This window comes from Filicampus tigris, chromosome 9, assembly GCF_054856515.1.
Source record: "Filicampus tigris isolate MCC_2025a chromosome 9, RoL_Ftig_1.0, whole genome shotgun sequence".
Classification (NCBI taxonomy): Eukaryota; Metazoa; Chordata; class Actinopteri; order Syngnathiformes; family Syngnathidae; genus Filicampus; species Filicampus tigris.
In genome coordinates, this window is record NC_141225.1 from 24,014,886 (window position 1) to 24,032,757 (window position 17,872).

The 17,872-nt window shown below is 43.5% G+C and overlaps 1 protein-coding gene across 5 annotated transcripts in view; it reads right to left on the minus strand.

Moving 5' to 3' along the window:
• Positions 1 to 4,302: 4,302 nt before the first annotated feature.
• slc2a9l2 (solute carrier family 2 member 9, like 2) overlaps positions 4,303 to 17,872 on the minus strand; it is a 45,393-nt gene continuing 31,823 nt past the window's right edge. For all 5 annotated transcript variants that reach the window (XM_086041256.1, XM_086041253.1, XM_086041252.1 and 2 more), the window contains 2 exons: positions 13,463 to 13,590; positions 4,303 to 6,036 (listed from right to left, as the gene is read on the minus strand). In XM_086041256.1, the coding sequence (XP_085897382.1) occupies positions 5,794 to 6,036; positions 13,463 to 13,590 (371 nt within the window). In that variant the 3' untranslated portion in view covers positions 4,303 to 5,793. The remainder of the gene's footprint in view (positions 6,037 to 13,462; positions 13,591 to 17,872) is intronic.

Sequence of the window (17,872 nt, forward strand, 5' to 3'; positions counted from 1 at the left end):
CTCTCTCGACCCGGAGTTTGCTCCAATTTTTGGTAAGAAACGGTGACCTTAAAAGCCTAATCCTTGGGAGCGTTATGGTCTGTGTTTTGAGTTTGGTTTTTGACTGTAGTTTCATGTTTTTCCTTGCGTTCCTTTGTCTGTCTCTCGTTAAGTTATTGGGTCCACCTGTGCTTGTCAACCCGGTCCCTGGTGTTAGCCAACCAGCTTCCTCCTGCCCTCTGTGTCTTGTCCAGGTGTTCCTCGTTGTATCGTCAACTTGTCTGTTTTTAGTTGCCCGCTTTCATTCGGTCCTTGTTGGTTCGTTTTGGTTTGTCTTGTCTAAATTAAGTCAAGTCCCGTCCAGTCATAGTCCTAGTATTTGTTCAGTTTGTTTTTGGTCCTTGTTGATTTTTTTGGACTTCGAAAACCTGCCGGGGATAGTTTATTCCCAGGGATTATTAGGTTTTAAGGTCACGATTCCTTGATTGCCTGCAACTTTTTTTTATGGCTGCTGAAGGACTGCGCAACTTCATTTATTTCCCGCAGGAGTTGCTAAACCACTGTTAATCATAAGGGAGTGTGAAATTGAACTACAGGTGTGAGTAGTGTGAATGAATGAACAGATGGATTGAATTAATCTTCAGACTGCACCCATTAAATGACTGTACAGCTTGCCCACTTGGACCCCCCCCCCCAAACAACGTTTCCTTTTTAATAATGAGAGCGACAGCCTCAATGACCATCGAAGTAGATGACATGAAAGAATAGTGAGGTTCCACGAAGACCAAAAACATGATCATTATTGTACAGAAGTACTTCCTGTTTACCAAATGAACTGAAATGAATTCCATCCATTTTCTATGCCTCTCGTCCTAATTTGGCTGGCAGGTGATAAGGAACCTTTTATTTTGACCATTTCATATTACAGTGTAAAAACTACTAGAGCGAACCTCCATCATTTTTGGCGCTTGGTCCCTAAACACTATAAAGAGCAAAAATCCATGAGTAATTTAGTTTAACACAGGGCTGTTGGCCACCCCAAAATCTTGAAAAATCCTGAATTATTTGGCTTATCACTTTTAACAGAAAGTGCTTATGTAGCACTTTATCAAATTAACTAGAAATTATAAACAATAAATAATTGCTTGCTTGAGTTGAGTGAATTAAAGTCAAAGAATTTCAGTGGCCCCCGCGTCCTTCCATTTTGCGCCCATCAAATGGAAACGTTTGGACACGCCCGGGCTAAAGGTTGGGGTACGCTTGACGCATGTATGTTGCACACGAAATGAGAATTGTGTAATCCGGCCGGCACAAATTTTGGAGCATTTTATACTCTGTGCAGTTCGACGATTTTCTCCCTGACAATAGCGGGCAGCGAAAAGCGTATACGGTATACGAACAACACTGCACTGTAAAAGAAGTAGAGAATCCTAGCGTTTCCAACATTGTCCTCACTTTACTGTAGCTTACTACTGCTAAGGAAAAGAAGAAAACGTGTCTTCTTTGCTCCTCCCGGATCACCACTCTTCCATTTGGCACTCTTTGCTTGTTTTTACCTAACGATCTCATAAAGTCGTCCCTCTCTGAATGGATGCAATGACGGGCTGTTTACAAGCCGCACTACAACGTCAACTTTGTGGCTGTGCTAACGAGGCCAACAGCAGCAGTAATCACACAGCGATGTCCGCAAGTAATCGAAGAGATTAGCATGGATTTGGCCCAAGCAGCCGTTTTATGAGAACTGGAAAATCTATTTTAAGATGAGAGCAGTTCACCTCTACAAAGCCTTTTTTTTGGTAGCTGTGAACATGATGAACACGTTCAAAATGTCTTTGCGACGAGACAAAACTGCGACCGTTGAAACCGTTTGCAAATGCCCGGCGGACGTCTTTGCAACCCTTTTGCAACCTTGAAGGAACCCTCGTGAAAAACCAACACTCGGGCCGAGCACACTTACAAGCCTTGGCGGCCGAGTGCGGCGCCATTGTCGCTACTCATCATGCTCTTACCGCAGCTGCAATAAACACCTTGCTCACACGTCTCCACTCAACAGCCCGCTCGGGCATTCGATGAGCTCGACCGCAGGCTGGGACTTCACTTTTCTTCACCAACTGTCTTTCTATCAATTTGGCAACACAGCCCGAGAATGGAAATCAGCCTACATGTCGATATACTTTACGTATTTTGACGCCAGCAGGCAGCACGTCACAATTCTGAGGAGGACGCGGATTGAAAGCTCTCACGGGAACTTTGGCGTCGCCTTGAGCAGGCCAGGCAGGCGGTTGGAATTCTGTTGCTCCGTGTGAGCTCACGAAGCAATTGCAACAGCTGAACGGTTGATGCCTTTGGTCGCAACCGTTCGGGAGGGAATAGATCCGCCTGTTGTCGCAATTTGCCTGAAATGCGTTTCGTTTGCAGGGAACCGCTCTTTGGGTTTAAATGGAAACAGAACATCAAAGACAAAGTCAGAAAAGCACAGGGCAGTTGCGCTGACACGCTCACACGCTCAACATAAAACTGACTCGGCTGCCATCTTGGATAATGTGCTGTCATGCAATTTAAAGTGAAAGTCAACCCAAATGTATATTTTTTTTAAGAATATGTTCTATGCGCCTTCACTAATTGAAACATGGCATTCTGGTTAATATTTTGTTTGTGGCATATGAGTGAAGCAGCAAAATCCCCCCGTTTTTGGCCATCTCAGGGGGGCCCCCGGCCATTTTGCCACCTGTGTCGACTGAAAATGACATCACAGCTGCTCGTGGCTCACCTGTTTTCTGAAGCTGAGCTATGATTGGTCGTTATCTGAGCCCTGAGCAGCTGTGATGTCATTTTCAGTCGACAGAAGAGACAAAATGGCCGCCCCCCGAGATAGCTCAAAACGGGTGGCTTTTGCGGCTTCACCCAGATTTCGTATGAATCATATTGCCTTGTTTCAACTAGTGGGTCTGCATAGAACATATTCTTGAAAAAAAAATCTGGGTTGACTTTCACGTAAATGCATGTAAATGAAAATTCTCACCCTGTGATGATTGTGTGCAGCAGACACTTCATGTCCTCTGAGTTTTGGCTGAACGGACGCAGAGATGCAGCTGCTCACTTGCTGATTGTGTCCAAGTGGTCTTCCCCCCAGCAGCGTGCCCAGCGGCCGACGCGGCTCATTAGAGTCGCAAGCCCCACTCATGCAGCGGTGAGAGGTGGCACGTCGACGACGTTTCTCCCACCTGAAGAGGTTAATCTAATCTCCGAGGAAGAATAATTCAGCCCGCAGTTTGACAAGTACTGCGTAGCGCTTGTAATTGTCGCATGAAGATTCATTGCGCTGAGTCGTGACATACTGTGACATGTAAAATCTTGTAAGGCAGGTAGGCCATTTGTGACATTTGAGTAAATGCTTTACATGCCATTCGGTCACCAAATAATTTTACATGTCAGGGTTAATGCTTGACGGGGTGAACAGTTATCGGGGATTAATAGGCGACGTGGAGGCGTCAACTGACGGAGGACGTTTGTCCATTCGTCCCTGATAATTGGACACCTTCACGGGCACGCTCACACCATGGTAGCCAGCCAACAAAAATAATCGCTATATTTATATGTGATGCTTGACACAAACTGTGGAGATGGCATGGCTGTGAACTTTATTGACTGAAAATTGGTCAATTTTTGTGCCAGGAAGTGTCTCGCATTTTCATGGCCCAGTTGCGTTCCCTTTGCGTTGATCTCATCGCTCTCGTCTGTAAGTTGAAAGTTAAAACTCTCATTGCCGCTTCTGTCTCGTCATTTTTCTCTCACCTCATCAGCAGCGTCCCGATCCTCAGAGGTGTTGTAATCCCCAAATGAAGTCACTGATTAAATCATCCATTATTGTTTTACATTAGCTCATTTTGCCCTCGGAGTGCTTCACGTTCTGTCAGCAGAAAATCCGACTGCTTCTGGTTCGTGTTTGCTTGTTAAGATCTTACGCCTACGAGTGCTTGCTGCGCATTAATTTGGACTAATGCTCTGATTGTTTTGACAGGAATGACTTGAGATGTTCAAAGGGTGCACATCAGCTGATAATGGAGACAGATGTAATTTTCTGAGCCAATCAGAAGCACCTTTAAAGTGGATTGATCTATAAAATATATAGATCAAAAATATATATATATATATATTTTTTTTTTTCATATTTTTAATTGTATACTTGGAAAATAGAGTTGCAGATTATTTTTCAACTGCATTTATGCTTCGTGTATCGACATTCTATACTGTTGCAAAGTTTGTGTCCGAGCAAGTAAAGCACAACTCCAGGCAAGCGAGAAATGAAAAGGAATTTATTTGGTTGACAAACTCCAAAATGGGCGAGTAAAATAAAAATTTGCAATAAAACAATGATCACAATCAATGTCAGCGAAAAGGCCAACACGGCAGTCGAAACACAAGGGCAGGCTGGGATTTAAGTGGCTCATATCGAAGAAGGAGGAAAATTAACAAACAAACCCAGCACCATTTAAAACCCTTTTTATTGCACACGCACAAGGATGTCTGTCTGTGTCGATATGTCTTTTAATCTCAGAGCGAGGACGTTTACCCTACCGGGAGGGGTTAGTTATATTCGCTCCAGATGACTCCCTCGATCAGCTCACAGCAGGTAGCAAAATCGCCTTTTGAGTTCTAGAGAGGCACAGGAACAGTGCCTGCCTGCCACAACTACCGCATTTTTTTTCCTTCCTTCACTCATAGTATATTTTTCAGATACAACTGCCAGCTTGTTTCTGTGAAAATGATTTGCCTCAGCATCACACACCAGATGAGCAGCAACCCTTGAAGAAGACCAGAAGCTCCTTCACCAAAAATGATATCTTTCATGCTAGAATGTCATGAATTAGCTTTGGCAAGCACGAACCGCCGCCTACTTTCCCCCACAGACCGTTCGGCGTCATTAAGTGCTTTCATGTGGAAACTTTCATTTTCAGTCAGCTCTGCGTTTAACTTTTTGACTAAGAATTTGGACTTCAAGCATGAACCTTCCCTTATATTCTCCGAGAGGTCCGAAAGAACAATAACGTACAAGTTCTAAAACGAAGCAGCCTGGTAGTTTACTGGCTGGAACGCCTTTCTCACATATTCCCAAAACACGCACGTAAAGTTCAGTGAAGTCTCGAAATTGTCCATAAATGTGAATGTAAACATTTTTTTTTTGTCTAGATGAGCTTGACAAAAAAGGGATGGATACGAAAACATTTTTTTGAGTGTGTGTGAGAATGCAAGAAAAAAAACGGTAGTCTTAATAATCCAACATGCTTTGCTATTTTACAAATTCTACACTTTTATTTCATTGTTCTAAGTATAAAAGTGTGTTTTGAAATTCATAGTGATTGAATTGCAGCAACAAAAAAAAGTTTCGCTTCAATCGAGGAGCTTCCACATGCTGGTCTGCATATGCATTAAAGAAAGAGAAAGATCATTTTGGTTATGATCAACGCCACTAATTTAGGGCGGCATCAATTTTGAGATTGGGCAGTGGTTTCATACGATTGCTAAGCAACGTATGGACACACGCACACGCTTACACGCACGCACACCAGCAAGGTCATTAAAATCTCATAAAAACTTGGCTCGGATGGAATGAAAACACATTCTTTAGCTATTATGTTGCTCTGAGGCGGTTCAGATACACAGTGTGCAAATTTACCAATCTCACTCCCAACAAAAAGCCCTGAAAAACGGTATAAAATACATTAAACGTTTAAATTAGCATGACACGTTTTGATATCACAAGATAAATGTATGTAAAAAAATAAAAAACGCCTCAAGGCAATTTGTTTCGATTTAAAAGGAACTCTCCATCTTAAAGCCACCTTGCACTTTTCCGTTCTTATCCTGCTCAGAACAGAGAACGAGTTTCATTTCATGGCTGGTGGAGGGGACCGGGACTTTGTTGATTTTGGCAAAACTCTGGCTTATGTCCATGAAGGTTTTGTTTTTGGTTTCAGGGAGGACGATGAAGAGGTAGACTGCCGCTACGACGCAGACCCCCACAAACACCAAGAAGGCAAATGCCTCAAGGGCCTCCTACACAAAACAGAAAAGAAAGCGGAAGACAAATGTGTTTTCTCAATGCAGTTAAATCAATCAATGAAGTTACAGCGGTAACAATAAGTAAGAGACATCTAATTACATAACCTACCCGACACTTTTTATGAACCACTCCAACATATTTTAGGCATGTGACTAGGGGTGCGCGTCCCTCCACAAAAGACGATTTGATACGGTTTTCGATATGCTAGGTGCGAAACAATTCAAAGGCGGGGAACTGGAAAGTGGAACGATTCGCTTGGTTTCGACTCGGTGAGATTGCGATTCGATTCAGTATGGCTCAGCTGGATAGTGTACGATGCAATTACTTTTTTCTTGTCATTTTACACACATTTGACGGAATTTGTCAGCACTGTAAATGTGCCAATCCCTTCTGAGATATATATCTCTGCAACAAAAGACCATTCGATACATATCTCGATACATTTCAAAGTGGAACGATTCGATTCGATGCACTCGCGCCTTTTAAATAAAATAAAACAACAGTTTTCCGGTTCAAGCGGGTTTTTGTTACACCCCTACTTGTGACGAATAGAAAATAAAAGTTAACCTTGAGACTTATACACAACTCTGCTCTGACCGATTACCCACCGCGAGAATTCTGGATTAAAAAGGGTCGCTTGCGTGCGCCCGTTCGACCCCGAGCGCTCGTGTGAAGGACGCAACATAATTGCAGCACTATGCACGCACCTGCACTAAGTAACGGCGAGTCCAAAATAGCCATGGTCGCCATGACAAACTCCTTACTCTTTCAGCTGTTACATCACTCCGGCTGTTAGCCGCTGACACAGTTTTCCCATGTTGAGTGAATTTCATAAGAGCACTAAAAAACAACATCGTGCAAAGGGCCTGATCCACTTTACCATGCAGCCTCTATGATGTAATGCTCATCTGCAAAGTTAGATGAATTAAAAAAAAAAAAAAAAGCTGCCTTTCTCTCCCAGCTGTTCTGGCCGATGAGTCATATTCAAACAGGACAACCTTGCCTCGGCTCAGTTTGTGTGCAACCCCGTCACAATGTCTGATACGGACGAGCGAGCGCGGCGTCGGCTCCTCCGGGGGCGGCGAAGACGCACGCGCAAACAATGGGGTGCGGGCGCATGCGTGTGGAAGCGGAAGCGGATCACACGCGGGCGGGGACGGCATGTGCGACCGCAGAGCACAGGGGGAGGATTGGAGCACGACTGTCTAGTCTAGGACAGCGTGTGCGGGGCGGGATGGGATGAAAAGAAAGCAGACGGGATAGAAGTGTGAGCACAGAGGAGGTGGGGAGGTCCTTCAAAAGCCGCCGGATAAATCCAAACATATTCGCTCGTGTAAATGCTCATTGTGGCCAGTCAAATGATTTGGTTTCTGGGCCAGCGTTTAGTTATAATCTGTGGTTGAGGTGTACGCTGTCACTGCAGGGGATTATGTGCATGCGAGAGGGCTTTTATAGTCTCAGCGGAAGCCAACGGAAGGACGGCGCCTGCCGTGCATGAAAGGCGGAAGCGTGCAACAGATGACGGGTGCATCGCGGCAAATGTCCGCGCCGGGCCGTTGAGGGGTTTTATGGATTACTGCGTTTCTGTCACGTCCCCGCAGCCTGATAATCGGGAGGCGCACAGTGGCTGAGAGGCACTCTTATGGATGGAGGCTCACACGATGCAATCATTAGGGCCGTATACGCAAATATAAGTTGTCACGGATAATGAACACGGCGGCTAATTATCCCGCAATGGTGCAAAATACTAATCGCACTTGTTTATACCGCCGCATTTGCATTGTGATGACATCATTTAATTGAGTTCATCCCATGAGCTGCCAATTAAATTGATGCCATCCATGTCTCGAAAGTAAACGGATATGAACGGAGCTCCGTTCATGTTGATATGCGTATAGAAATAAAAGAAAACAATACTGGCATAGCCATAGCTGACCACAAGGTGTCCTGTGATCGTTGATGCGATTGGCGCATGAACGTGAAAGTCAGTTGCTCACAATCCCATTCCAATTCCCAATAGTTACTCAGAAGTTATTTTGAGTTATTTTTATGAGATAGCGGAAGGGATGCATTCACGAGATAATTAAAACTGCGTTTCAGTGTCCATTTAGACTCTCATCGCACTCAGTGTTTTTTTTTGTTTTTTTTTTTACTGACCTGCAAGCTGCTGACACTCACATCTGGCAGCTTTGTAATAATTGTGATGTTAGCATATCCTGCTGCTCATTGCACATTTTTTTCCCCCCTCCATAAAAAGACTCATTAAATGGACAGTCATTAGATAACATATATTCCACCTCTATATTGTCATTTTCTAGACTTTAAAGTGAAAGTGGCGGTTCACTTAGCTGACTTGCGTGCAGCTGATGGCGTAAATGTCAACGCGAGTGTTTATCTGTAAACGAGAGTGTGTTTATTTGTACAGCACGTGCCCGTGCCAGTCGCAGCGTGTTGCCTGCCTATCACTCCAAATCGTCGGGGATTGGCTCCTACTCACCTGTGACCCTGAGCAGGACACTTGACGCATGCACACTATGAGCAAAATAAGGCCTCGGCGTAGGGCTTGATTTTGATGACCAAAGCTTCGTGTTCTTTTGATAAAAATAACCTAGTAGGTGAACCACACTCAGCAAAATCGTTGGAGTGGGGGTGAGATGAGATGAGATGAGATGAGATGAGTACCGGCACTCAAATAGTCCGTGTGAAATGCGTGTTGCACATGATTGGCAGTGTTCCATTTTGCGCGCTCGATCTCGTGCTGGGATAAAAGAGCTGCATCTGCTTTTATAAATATAAGATGGCTTGGATTTAAGGTTTAAATTGTCAACGTTTGTATCGTTGCGTTAACGGTTTGCAGTTGTGTTGAACTGAGTGCTATTTTAAGACCCGCCGCGATTTAGAACTGTAGAAAAGATGCGGGTCCAGATTTATGAATTCGGAGGGCATGTCAAACCAAAAGAACAGAACTCCTCCTCAGCTGAGCTTGAGCTTCAGCTAGAAAAGGTCAAAAATGCGATTAGTTTGACTCAATTGGTAGTGTATGTCTCTTATCAGTAATATTGAACAGCGATTTCAATTTTGGGGAAAAAACAAATGACATACAGTGCCAATGCTCCAGAAGAGTGTGTGCTCTTTTGCCTCTGTTTGAATATGATAATCTGTTCATCTTTGCCCATTTTGATGATGTAACTTTCCAGCGTATTCACGTTTGGCACAGTTTGTTGAGGAAAGATAATAGCAGGCCCTAACTATTGGTGTTGTATGAATCCCTTGATCAGTTTCGGTTCAAGGAGCAGCGGGCATGGAGGGTTCAGCATTTAACTTTTATGGAGGTGGAAAAAAAAAAAAAAAAAAAGTGTTGAGGCAGCAAGGTGCAGGTGTCGCATCAGAGGTCAGATTTGGTTTCAGATGTGATCTGTATGTCTGACAATGCAAAATTTGACAAAGCGCTTAGCCCAAAATAACCTTGTAGCACCCCCTCACAATTCCTCACCTTGGTCCCGCTTCCTCTCACGCTTCATGCAATTGCGTGAGGCATCACTTCATCTTGGCTGTTTTATCGAACAAATTGCACACTCATCTCCACCGCATCCCTTTTCTCCACTTGATGACGTCGCCGGTCAACATTTCGGTCAAAGTGAAGCGTCCTTCGCTGTTGTCGTTCAATCGCTCGACTCTGTCTCCCTGCTATCGGCCACTAACGCGCGCGCGGAAGCCTGTGGGCCGCAAGCTTGCGATGCAAAGTGTATCGCGTGGCGCCTGACAAATGCGGTGATGCCACGTGCGCCACGCGCAAGTCTATCCGCCAGCGGAGTCTCTCGTGGGCTACTGAGAGAATAAACAAGAGGCGTTCCGAAAGGTAAAGTACTTAACGGCTCACGTGGAGCCAAATGCTGAAGTGATTGAGGCAAGTGAAATATTCTCCAGGAGCCAAAGTCGTGGCCAAACCTCGCCGCGCCACGCCTGTTCACTGGTCTTACTGTGTCGTGTTGTTTTGTTGCTTGGTTTAGGAGTCAAAAAGATGACACGCTGCCGCGACTGACTAAAAGGCTGAATTGAGGTTCATCTGCGGGCGCAGCAGAGAACCAAGGCAGACGAGGCCTGGCATTGATTGGGCACGACTTTCACTCGGACTAAAAATAAAATGGAATGGATTTTTGTCATTCATCCTTCAAGCTTCAACGATTTGCATTTGCTATGTCTCGAAATGTCACAAAAAGCGGCTTCAATCCGTTTAATGACATCCCAAGTTAAAGCTTACTGTCAAACTGAGCATAAAACAAACAAGGATGAGATGATGGGTCTACTTTCTTGACCAGTGCAAGGCTGGCGTGCGGTACGGTCGAAATATGCAAGTTCAACTTGATTTCGGTATTTTCAAAGACGCGCATAGCTCGGTGCAGTTTAAAAGCATTTTGGCATTTTTGCACCGTTGTGGGCGTGAACACAGACTTGACTCGCCGGCGGCACCTCTCGTTCATTTTAAAATCAAAAAGTCTTTGACATGGAGAAACGGATTTCCACCCCTCGCATGTGTCCGTGTGTGAGAATTTTTAGGCTTTTGAGAGACATTTTCCCCAGGGCTGCACTGCAGAAAAGCTACTTTAGAAATCATAAAATGAGACCAAGCTCCGTTGCGCCAATCAAGGAAGATCGGAAATATGCAGCTCATATAAGACAGCCAAAGAATTTACAGGACCCGGAGGCTTTTTACCGAAAAGAAAGGGCATTCTCTAAAATTCTCGCAAAAAGATTGCAGGCAGTCAATGATGCTAAAGAGGGCAATAAGATAAGGTGTTAAGAACTAAGGCTGTGCAAACTTTTTAATTGAGGCCAGCTCATTATTTTTTCTTATTGCTCTGAAATGTAAACTTCTGAGAACAGCTGTAGCTAAAGTGAAGCGTGGTGTTGGCAGTGTCATGCTTTGGGGCTGTAATCATTTTTTTTCCCAGCTTTAATTGGGACATTAGTCAAGGTGGGGGGAATTATGAACAGTTCCATCTGACGATGCAAAGCGGGCGGTGGCCACCCTTGCAATCTGACAGATCTGGAGCATTGTTGCAAAGAAGAGTGGGCAAGCATTTCCACATTAAGATGTGCCAAAACCATAGGCTCCTGCTCAAAAAGACGGAAGAAAAGTAACATAAGCCAAAGGTGCTGCAACAATGTATGCGTTTGAGATACTTTTGGAAAGCAGGTTATTGTTCTTTTTTTTTACTTTTTCCCCTTGAAAGATGACATTGGTTTTTTTTTTTCAGTTGAGTTGGGCAGGTTAGAGGTCACTTTAATAGTGGAATACGTTCAGGAATTATTTATCTTGGTCTTTTCCTTTTTTTTCTCTATATCACAAAAACCTGGCATTGGATCAAGGGTGTATTAAAAAAAAAAACACACATCGAAACACGTCAACTGATGTTCATGCGGTTTGTGATCTGTGAAGGCTGCTGAATATGATTTACATTCTTATCACATTTTTTGACTTTGGCTTGTAACAAAGCAGCTGCATTCCGTATGCTTTTATACTGATTTACTCATACAACATTGCGTTTGTTTTTTCTTGGGCGCTCCTTGTTATATCAGCATGATTACATGTTGAAATGAATGTTCACCATGCGCCTTATTCTTGATCTTTTAACCAAACTGGAATTGTGACTTGTTTTATTTTTTAAAAAGACTTGTTTCAATGATATGTCAACTATTTTAAATATCTTTCAGATACAATCAATACTTTGACATCAACGTGGGCGCCAATGAACCATTCATATCCAGGCCTGCTGAATTAACTTGCAATGACGTTAACTGCTTTGCCTTGTGCCGTTGCGTTATTAGAGACGGCGCAGCTGCGGTCCAGCATAAAATCTGGCAACTCTCATTTTCGGTGGATCAAGGAGCCACCATTCTCCATCATACTTGAGAAACTCCGTTTTCCCCTCGATGGTTCCATGAACACATTTGAAGAGACTTCAGGGGCAAGTCATACCCTGTAGAATCATTGACATCTCGACTGAGCCCCATTCCTTCTTTTTTTAATTATCAATTTATGAAGTCAATATTTTTGGGGGGGTTTGCGATCTTGTGGCGCTGCTGTCGTTTATTCGGTGGTAGTCAGCCGCGGGTGTGGCCGGTGAAACTCAAATCAAAACTGTCATTAATAATGGACAACTCGAGAATTAACAGTTCAAGGTAGCAAGTGACTTCACATTATAAGCAGTAAATGTGTGTTACTTTGTAATTGTGGGTCAAATTCCTGACGCTATAATGATATTGATTCCTTGGTGAGAGATTTGGCCACTGAAAAGCACAGAGATTTTTTTCAAATGAAAGACACATTTGGAGCTGCAACCGGGGATGAAAGAATCATAATTGCTATTTGGTGCACCGAGTTATTGTCACACTTTGGAGCAATGAGACGCTTTTTTCAATCAATCAATGACACGTATAGCTTTAATGGCGAGTGAAGAGATTGAGTGCGACCTCAAATTGTCACCGTGCCACTGTATTTCAACAGTAGCCATCACATCACAGACAAATGACGCCTCTACGCATAATGCCTTCATTTTGAACTCACCTCTATTGTAAATCAGAGCGGCATGTTAAGTTACATTCCAGGCTAAGAACCGCTGCATTAAAACTCCTCTTCAGTTCAATTTCCCGCCACCAGCGCAAAGCCAGCAATAAACTTCTTTAATTACATGCAGTCTCCTCGCCTGGTGTTTTCCACTTACGTCAGGTTGGTTCTGCTCTAATCTACAAAGTCGGAGGCTAATAAAGTCACCCAATCTTATGCCTACATGCTAACAAGGCTGCTGGTAAATTTTGTATTATCAATTCTTGTGTGAATGAAAGTTGAATTACAATCATCATGCGATGGGAAAGAGAGGCTGAACTCATTCTTTTCAGCACCCTAACTCACTGGTATGCAAGTAAAGGTAAATGTTGAAAAACATTCAACGTTTTTGTGGTTTGAATATGGTTATGGCTTTTACGCACGCTGCCTCGTTCGTTGCCTTTTAAGATGAACTATAGACGTAGCTTTGATTGAAAAATGGATTTCTCGAGAATGTTTTACCACAACATAGCTTCGCATGAACAACACACATTCATCTCAAGTATCATCTTCATAACCTTCAACTTGGGGGGACAATTATTATGGTTTGAATAAATACATAAATAAATAAAAACATGCATTAAAGCTGACCCTTGATAAATACGTTTTTCAGCTATAAATTTGATATTCGGACTATGGCAAATTTGAAGGGGCAAACTTACTGTAAACTAGCTGTGTCACGTTAACTAATTCACTTAATCGAAACACCAAAGCACATTATGTTATTTATAGGTCTAAAATATCAAGGGACATTTCCATGAATCAGCACCTACACTAAAATAAGTGCGATTCTTTACCAAGAATGGACTTACCTGTATAAAAGGAAACAAGAGACCCACAGCAAAGTTGGCGAGCCAGTTCACAGTGCCTGCAATCATGAACGCGGCTGGCCTGTAGGCTTGCTCAAACAGTTCACCGGTCAGGATAAATGGGATGCCTCCTATCAAAAAGGAGAAGAGCGTCATCGGTTATCAGCTGGGCTACAATTCAGCTAGTGCTTTAAGACCGCATGCCGTAAAAGGAAAAGTGACTCGTTCATTCTGTTCTGCTGCACTTTGGTTAACGGCTGGTGAATGTAAACAAGGATAAATGATCTTCATCCCATGAACAAAACAAACACAGACCACTGGGGATCCATTTAAATGTGCTGCAGAATTTGCTAAACGAAGTAGCGGACATGTTTCTCCTGATTATTTTTGATCATCCGGTTCTTTCAGTCCCCCGAGTGACTCACGGGCAAACTTGACTTGCTTCCAGTTTTCTGTTGGACGCCAGACTTTTTCAAGGCAAGTTGCCTGACTTCAACTCTTGAAGGCGAAGGCGAAGGCCATAATAACGACAATAATAGACACATCATCATCGTACGTTTGAATTGAAAGCACCCTTCGGAACACGCAGAGAAACCGTACAACAGCAAGACCAAGGTAAAGTCAATGCAAAAACAAGACTAGGGCGAGAATAAAATCTTAAAGAAATTCGTTTGGAGGTTGGCTTTGTTGCATGGAAGGAAAGCGGAGCGACAGAATACTCTGCTCCCCACCGTGATGTGCTGGAGTGAAGATGATGACTGAGGAAGAGCAGCACGGTTGCAAAACTGGAGTGATGGATTCTTGTAATGACCTGAGGAACTCCGTTCTGAACCAGTTGATTGGAGAGAGCAATTGCAATATTTGATCCAAGAAGTTGCCAGGCAGCCAACAAGCAAGGCAGTGGAACAGGCAATGAGGCATGAACGAAAGTGATTCAATATTGCGGGAATGGAAATATGTCAAGCATGTGATGATATTTGTGTGAGCTTGGTTTGATTGGGTGATGTCAAAGATGGCACCCAGACTCCGAGGGGGAAATGGCGCAATTGTCAATGAGAATGGGGGAACTTCAAGTTTTGCCAAGTGTCCATTTGGACCCAGCCAGAACTAATTGAGTGGGAGCAAGTTTGTACTAAAAACTACATTTGGGGTTCAGTGAAAGAGTCAGCAAGCTGAAACTCTAGAAAGTCCGGACAGTGTCCGTCCGTTCTTTTACGAACTTCTGCAAAATACACCACTTCCGAAGAGCTCTTCAAATGAGACGCGCAAAAGTGAACATATGGTCTAAAACTTGTTTCTGCTCCCTCCGTTAAAAATGTTTACCTCTGCTGGGGATGTAATGAATGCGCACCCTTCAGTAATTGTTTTATCGGAACCGTGCACTCCCGCTGCAAGAGCAAGCTGCGAACGTGAGCCAACCGCCTTCACCGGTGCTGCTCGGCTATGACAGATGGTCTGGCGCGTGCTTTACATTTTTCAACAGTGTATTGCTCAGCCAGGTCAACAAAATATACTTTTAAACTCTCGCAGGTTATATACAGCTGCACTTACAAAAAAGAAGCATTATTATTCACTGCTTCCACGGCGCTACCATAAATTGTGTCTTATCTGGATCCGGTTGTATCTGTCTATCTTTATTAAATAAGCCTGAAAAAAATGGTGCTGGAGGCAACGTTAAGAGTAGAGTAAGAATGCACGTGAAAAATGGTTTCTTGCACTGCATTTCTTGATAAAAATGCACAGAAATCATCCATCTATAGCATGTGTTTTGTTCGAGATCACTTGTAGGCTAAAGTCTATCCCAGCAGACTCACAATGACCGGCCAGGAAGATCCTGACTGATGAGCTGTCAATCAAGAAAGGCTTTTCCCCCAAATTGTTCCCATTAAGGTAGAAGCAAAGAACAGCGGTCTAATCCACCACGGGATTAGCAGTTACCGTAATGGATGACGACTTGTCTCACCATACTTTGCCAACAAAATAATTAGCAACATTTTCAACAGCGGTTAAGTCTGGCGTCCACAACTTTCGTCTTTATCTCAACTGCGCAATAAGTGCGCCTGTTGCTAGTATTTACTATCAGAACAATCCAGACTAAACCTCATTTTCTCAACGGTGGTTGTTGGGTGTCACAAAATATTTGATGGCAGCTAATTATCTGCTAACCTCATATCGCTCCAGACCACATTTTGCCTTTGATGTATTATTTATGATGACACACTATCCTATTGCGATAAGGAGAACTTTACCCGGTTTCAACTTTCCCATGCAGCTCCCCATTGTTAGTCATCAGGTGCCTCAGGCTGTAAATAACGATCGACCCCAGAGAGATTAACACAACTCTGAGTCCGGTAGAAACCTTTGCATTTAATAGTGTCAAATCTCACTTCCCGTAATCCAGCATCAGCATTCCAACCATGTGCTACTAAATCATTGCTTCCTGAAATTGTCTGTTTCATTTGTTTCGAATTGTGAACGGGTCACACTCGAGGTGTAAAATCTAAATTCCTTCAGTACTGCCTTATGGTGAATGATAAAACAATCGGAACTGCAATATGCAATCAAATCATGCACACAAGGCTGCGTTTGGATGTAAAAACTCCTCGTTAGATTTGAAAAATGAAAACTTCTAACTAACAAGTTTGACTAGCTAACCAAAGTCTTAGAAAAGCAATAGCAAAGCAATACATTTGTGCTTAGCAGAGCTCATTTGGGGTTATATGGGAGCCAACCCCCAAGAAGCACACCTGAGCTCATATAAAGACAATGTGAGGGTCGCCAAGAGTCATTATTTTACTTTGAGCGAAAATGAGCGTAGGAGAAAGTTCTGTTTTTGTTTTTCTTTTATATAAAAAAAAGACACCACAGTTGTATTCTTAATTTCATATAAGGACAGACTTGGAAATTCTGAGCACCGGGGCTGTGACTAAAGCTTGATATCACTTGGGTTAACTCCATACGTCACCCCCGAGGACCACACGAGGAGCCCGCTGCTCTCTTCTAAAAGTAGCTCACGCATGATGGGATATGGTGATTTCCAAGAATCTTGTGGAAGTGATCATTTGAAGATGTAAACACTTGCAGAGATTTATTGAAATAAATGTTGTATGTTGATCGATATCTGCGTTCTAACTCGTTAAGCCATTTTTGATCATTATTGTGAGTACATGAGTATGTGTGGATGCCCATTTGTGCATATACACTTGCACCTACATTTGTAGAGACCCCCCCAAAAGCTCAAGTTCTAAACCCCAACCCCCATACTTGAAAGTCTGCGTTTAAATTGGAGGTAGCAAGTTCGACCCTTGATCCGAGCTGTTGAGAAAACAGTGAATTGTCTTCAGAACAAAAAGTGAGAAAAAAACAAAAGAAAATCGAATGGCTCTCATTCGGCAAGCAAGTCTGACTCCAAGGACGACAGAGCAGGTTAATGCTCCGGGCAATATGACATGCATGAGCCCGATTCTCCACCTGTGTCCATCATTTCAGGGCCTCGTGGACACTCAAGTGGAATATGGAGAAGAATGTCAGAGACTGTGCCAGAATGCTTCTTTCAGAGAGCTCCAAGGCAACAATGTATTCCCGAGTCGGGTTAGGGTCTGCTAAAGATAATTGGGGAGGACGGAAGGAAAAATATCTAGCGGGGAATAAAGCATGGAAGATGGCTGGCGTGGTACATTGAGGGGTTGTTTTCAAATTGTCTGTGTGCTTAAATGATTGGCAAAATATCGAAAACGAGCGCATGTTGAATCTCACATTATGAGGTCTTTTGTGTTCCACGGTCTGTACGGTCTAATTCCTCAACCCTGGTTTCGATAATATTTTCGTGATACTGCAAGGATGATGGCACGTTCTTTCCTGAGTCCGATGCATTTGTCTGCTCAGTTTTGCACTTGTCGCGATTTTGCCAAGGATTTCGGGTGCATTGAACAAAAAAACACCTTGCTGGAATAATAGTCCGAGGACCAAACGGTTTAAAAGGGAAAGCCGCACAATTCGGACTCCAAATTGACAGCAGCCGTGGGGTGGAAAGCCACAAAGTATTTCAAGAGGCTCGATGCTGGCGAAAGCCTTGACAGCACTTGATAAGATGGGGGCTGATTAGAAACAATATTGCAGAGCGGTCAGTGGAAACAGGAAAACGCGGTTGGTGAACCTGCTGATGGACGTTTGGACTGTTGAATAAAAACCAACAACCTTGAAGCTGCAGGTAGCAAATAACCACAAGGGTGTTAAATGCGCCCAAAGGTCTCCCTTAAAAATCCTGCGACAATAAGCCTAAGGATGTCTGGCTCAGTATTTCGGAGAGTGTTTGTGGAGAGCGCAGCCTGCAGTCCCTCTCGAATTGGAATGAAAGTGGCACCTCCGGGGTGACCTTCACTATTAACGCCTGTAAATTCTCTGGGTGCAAGA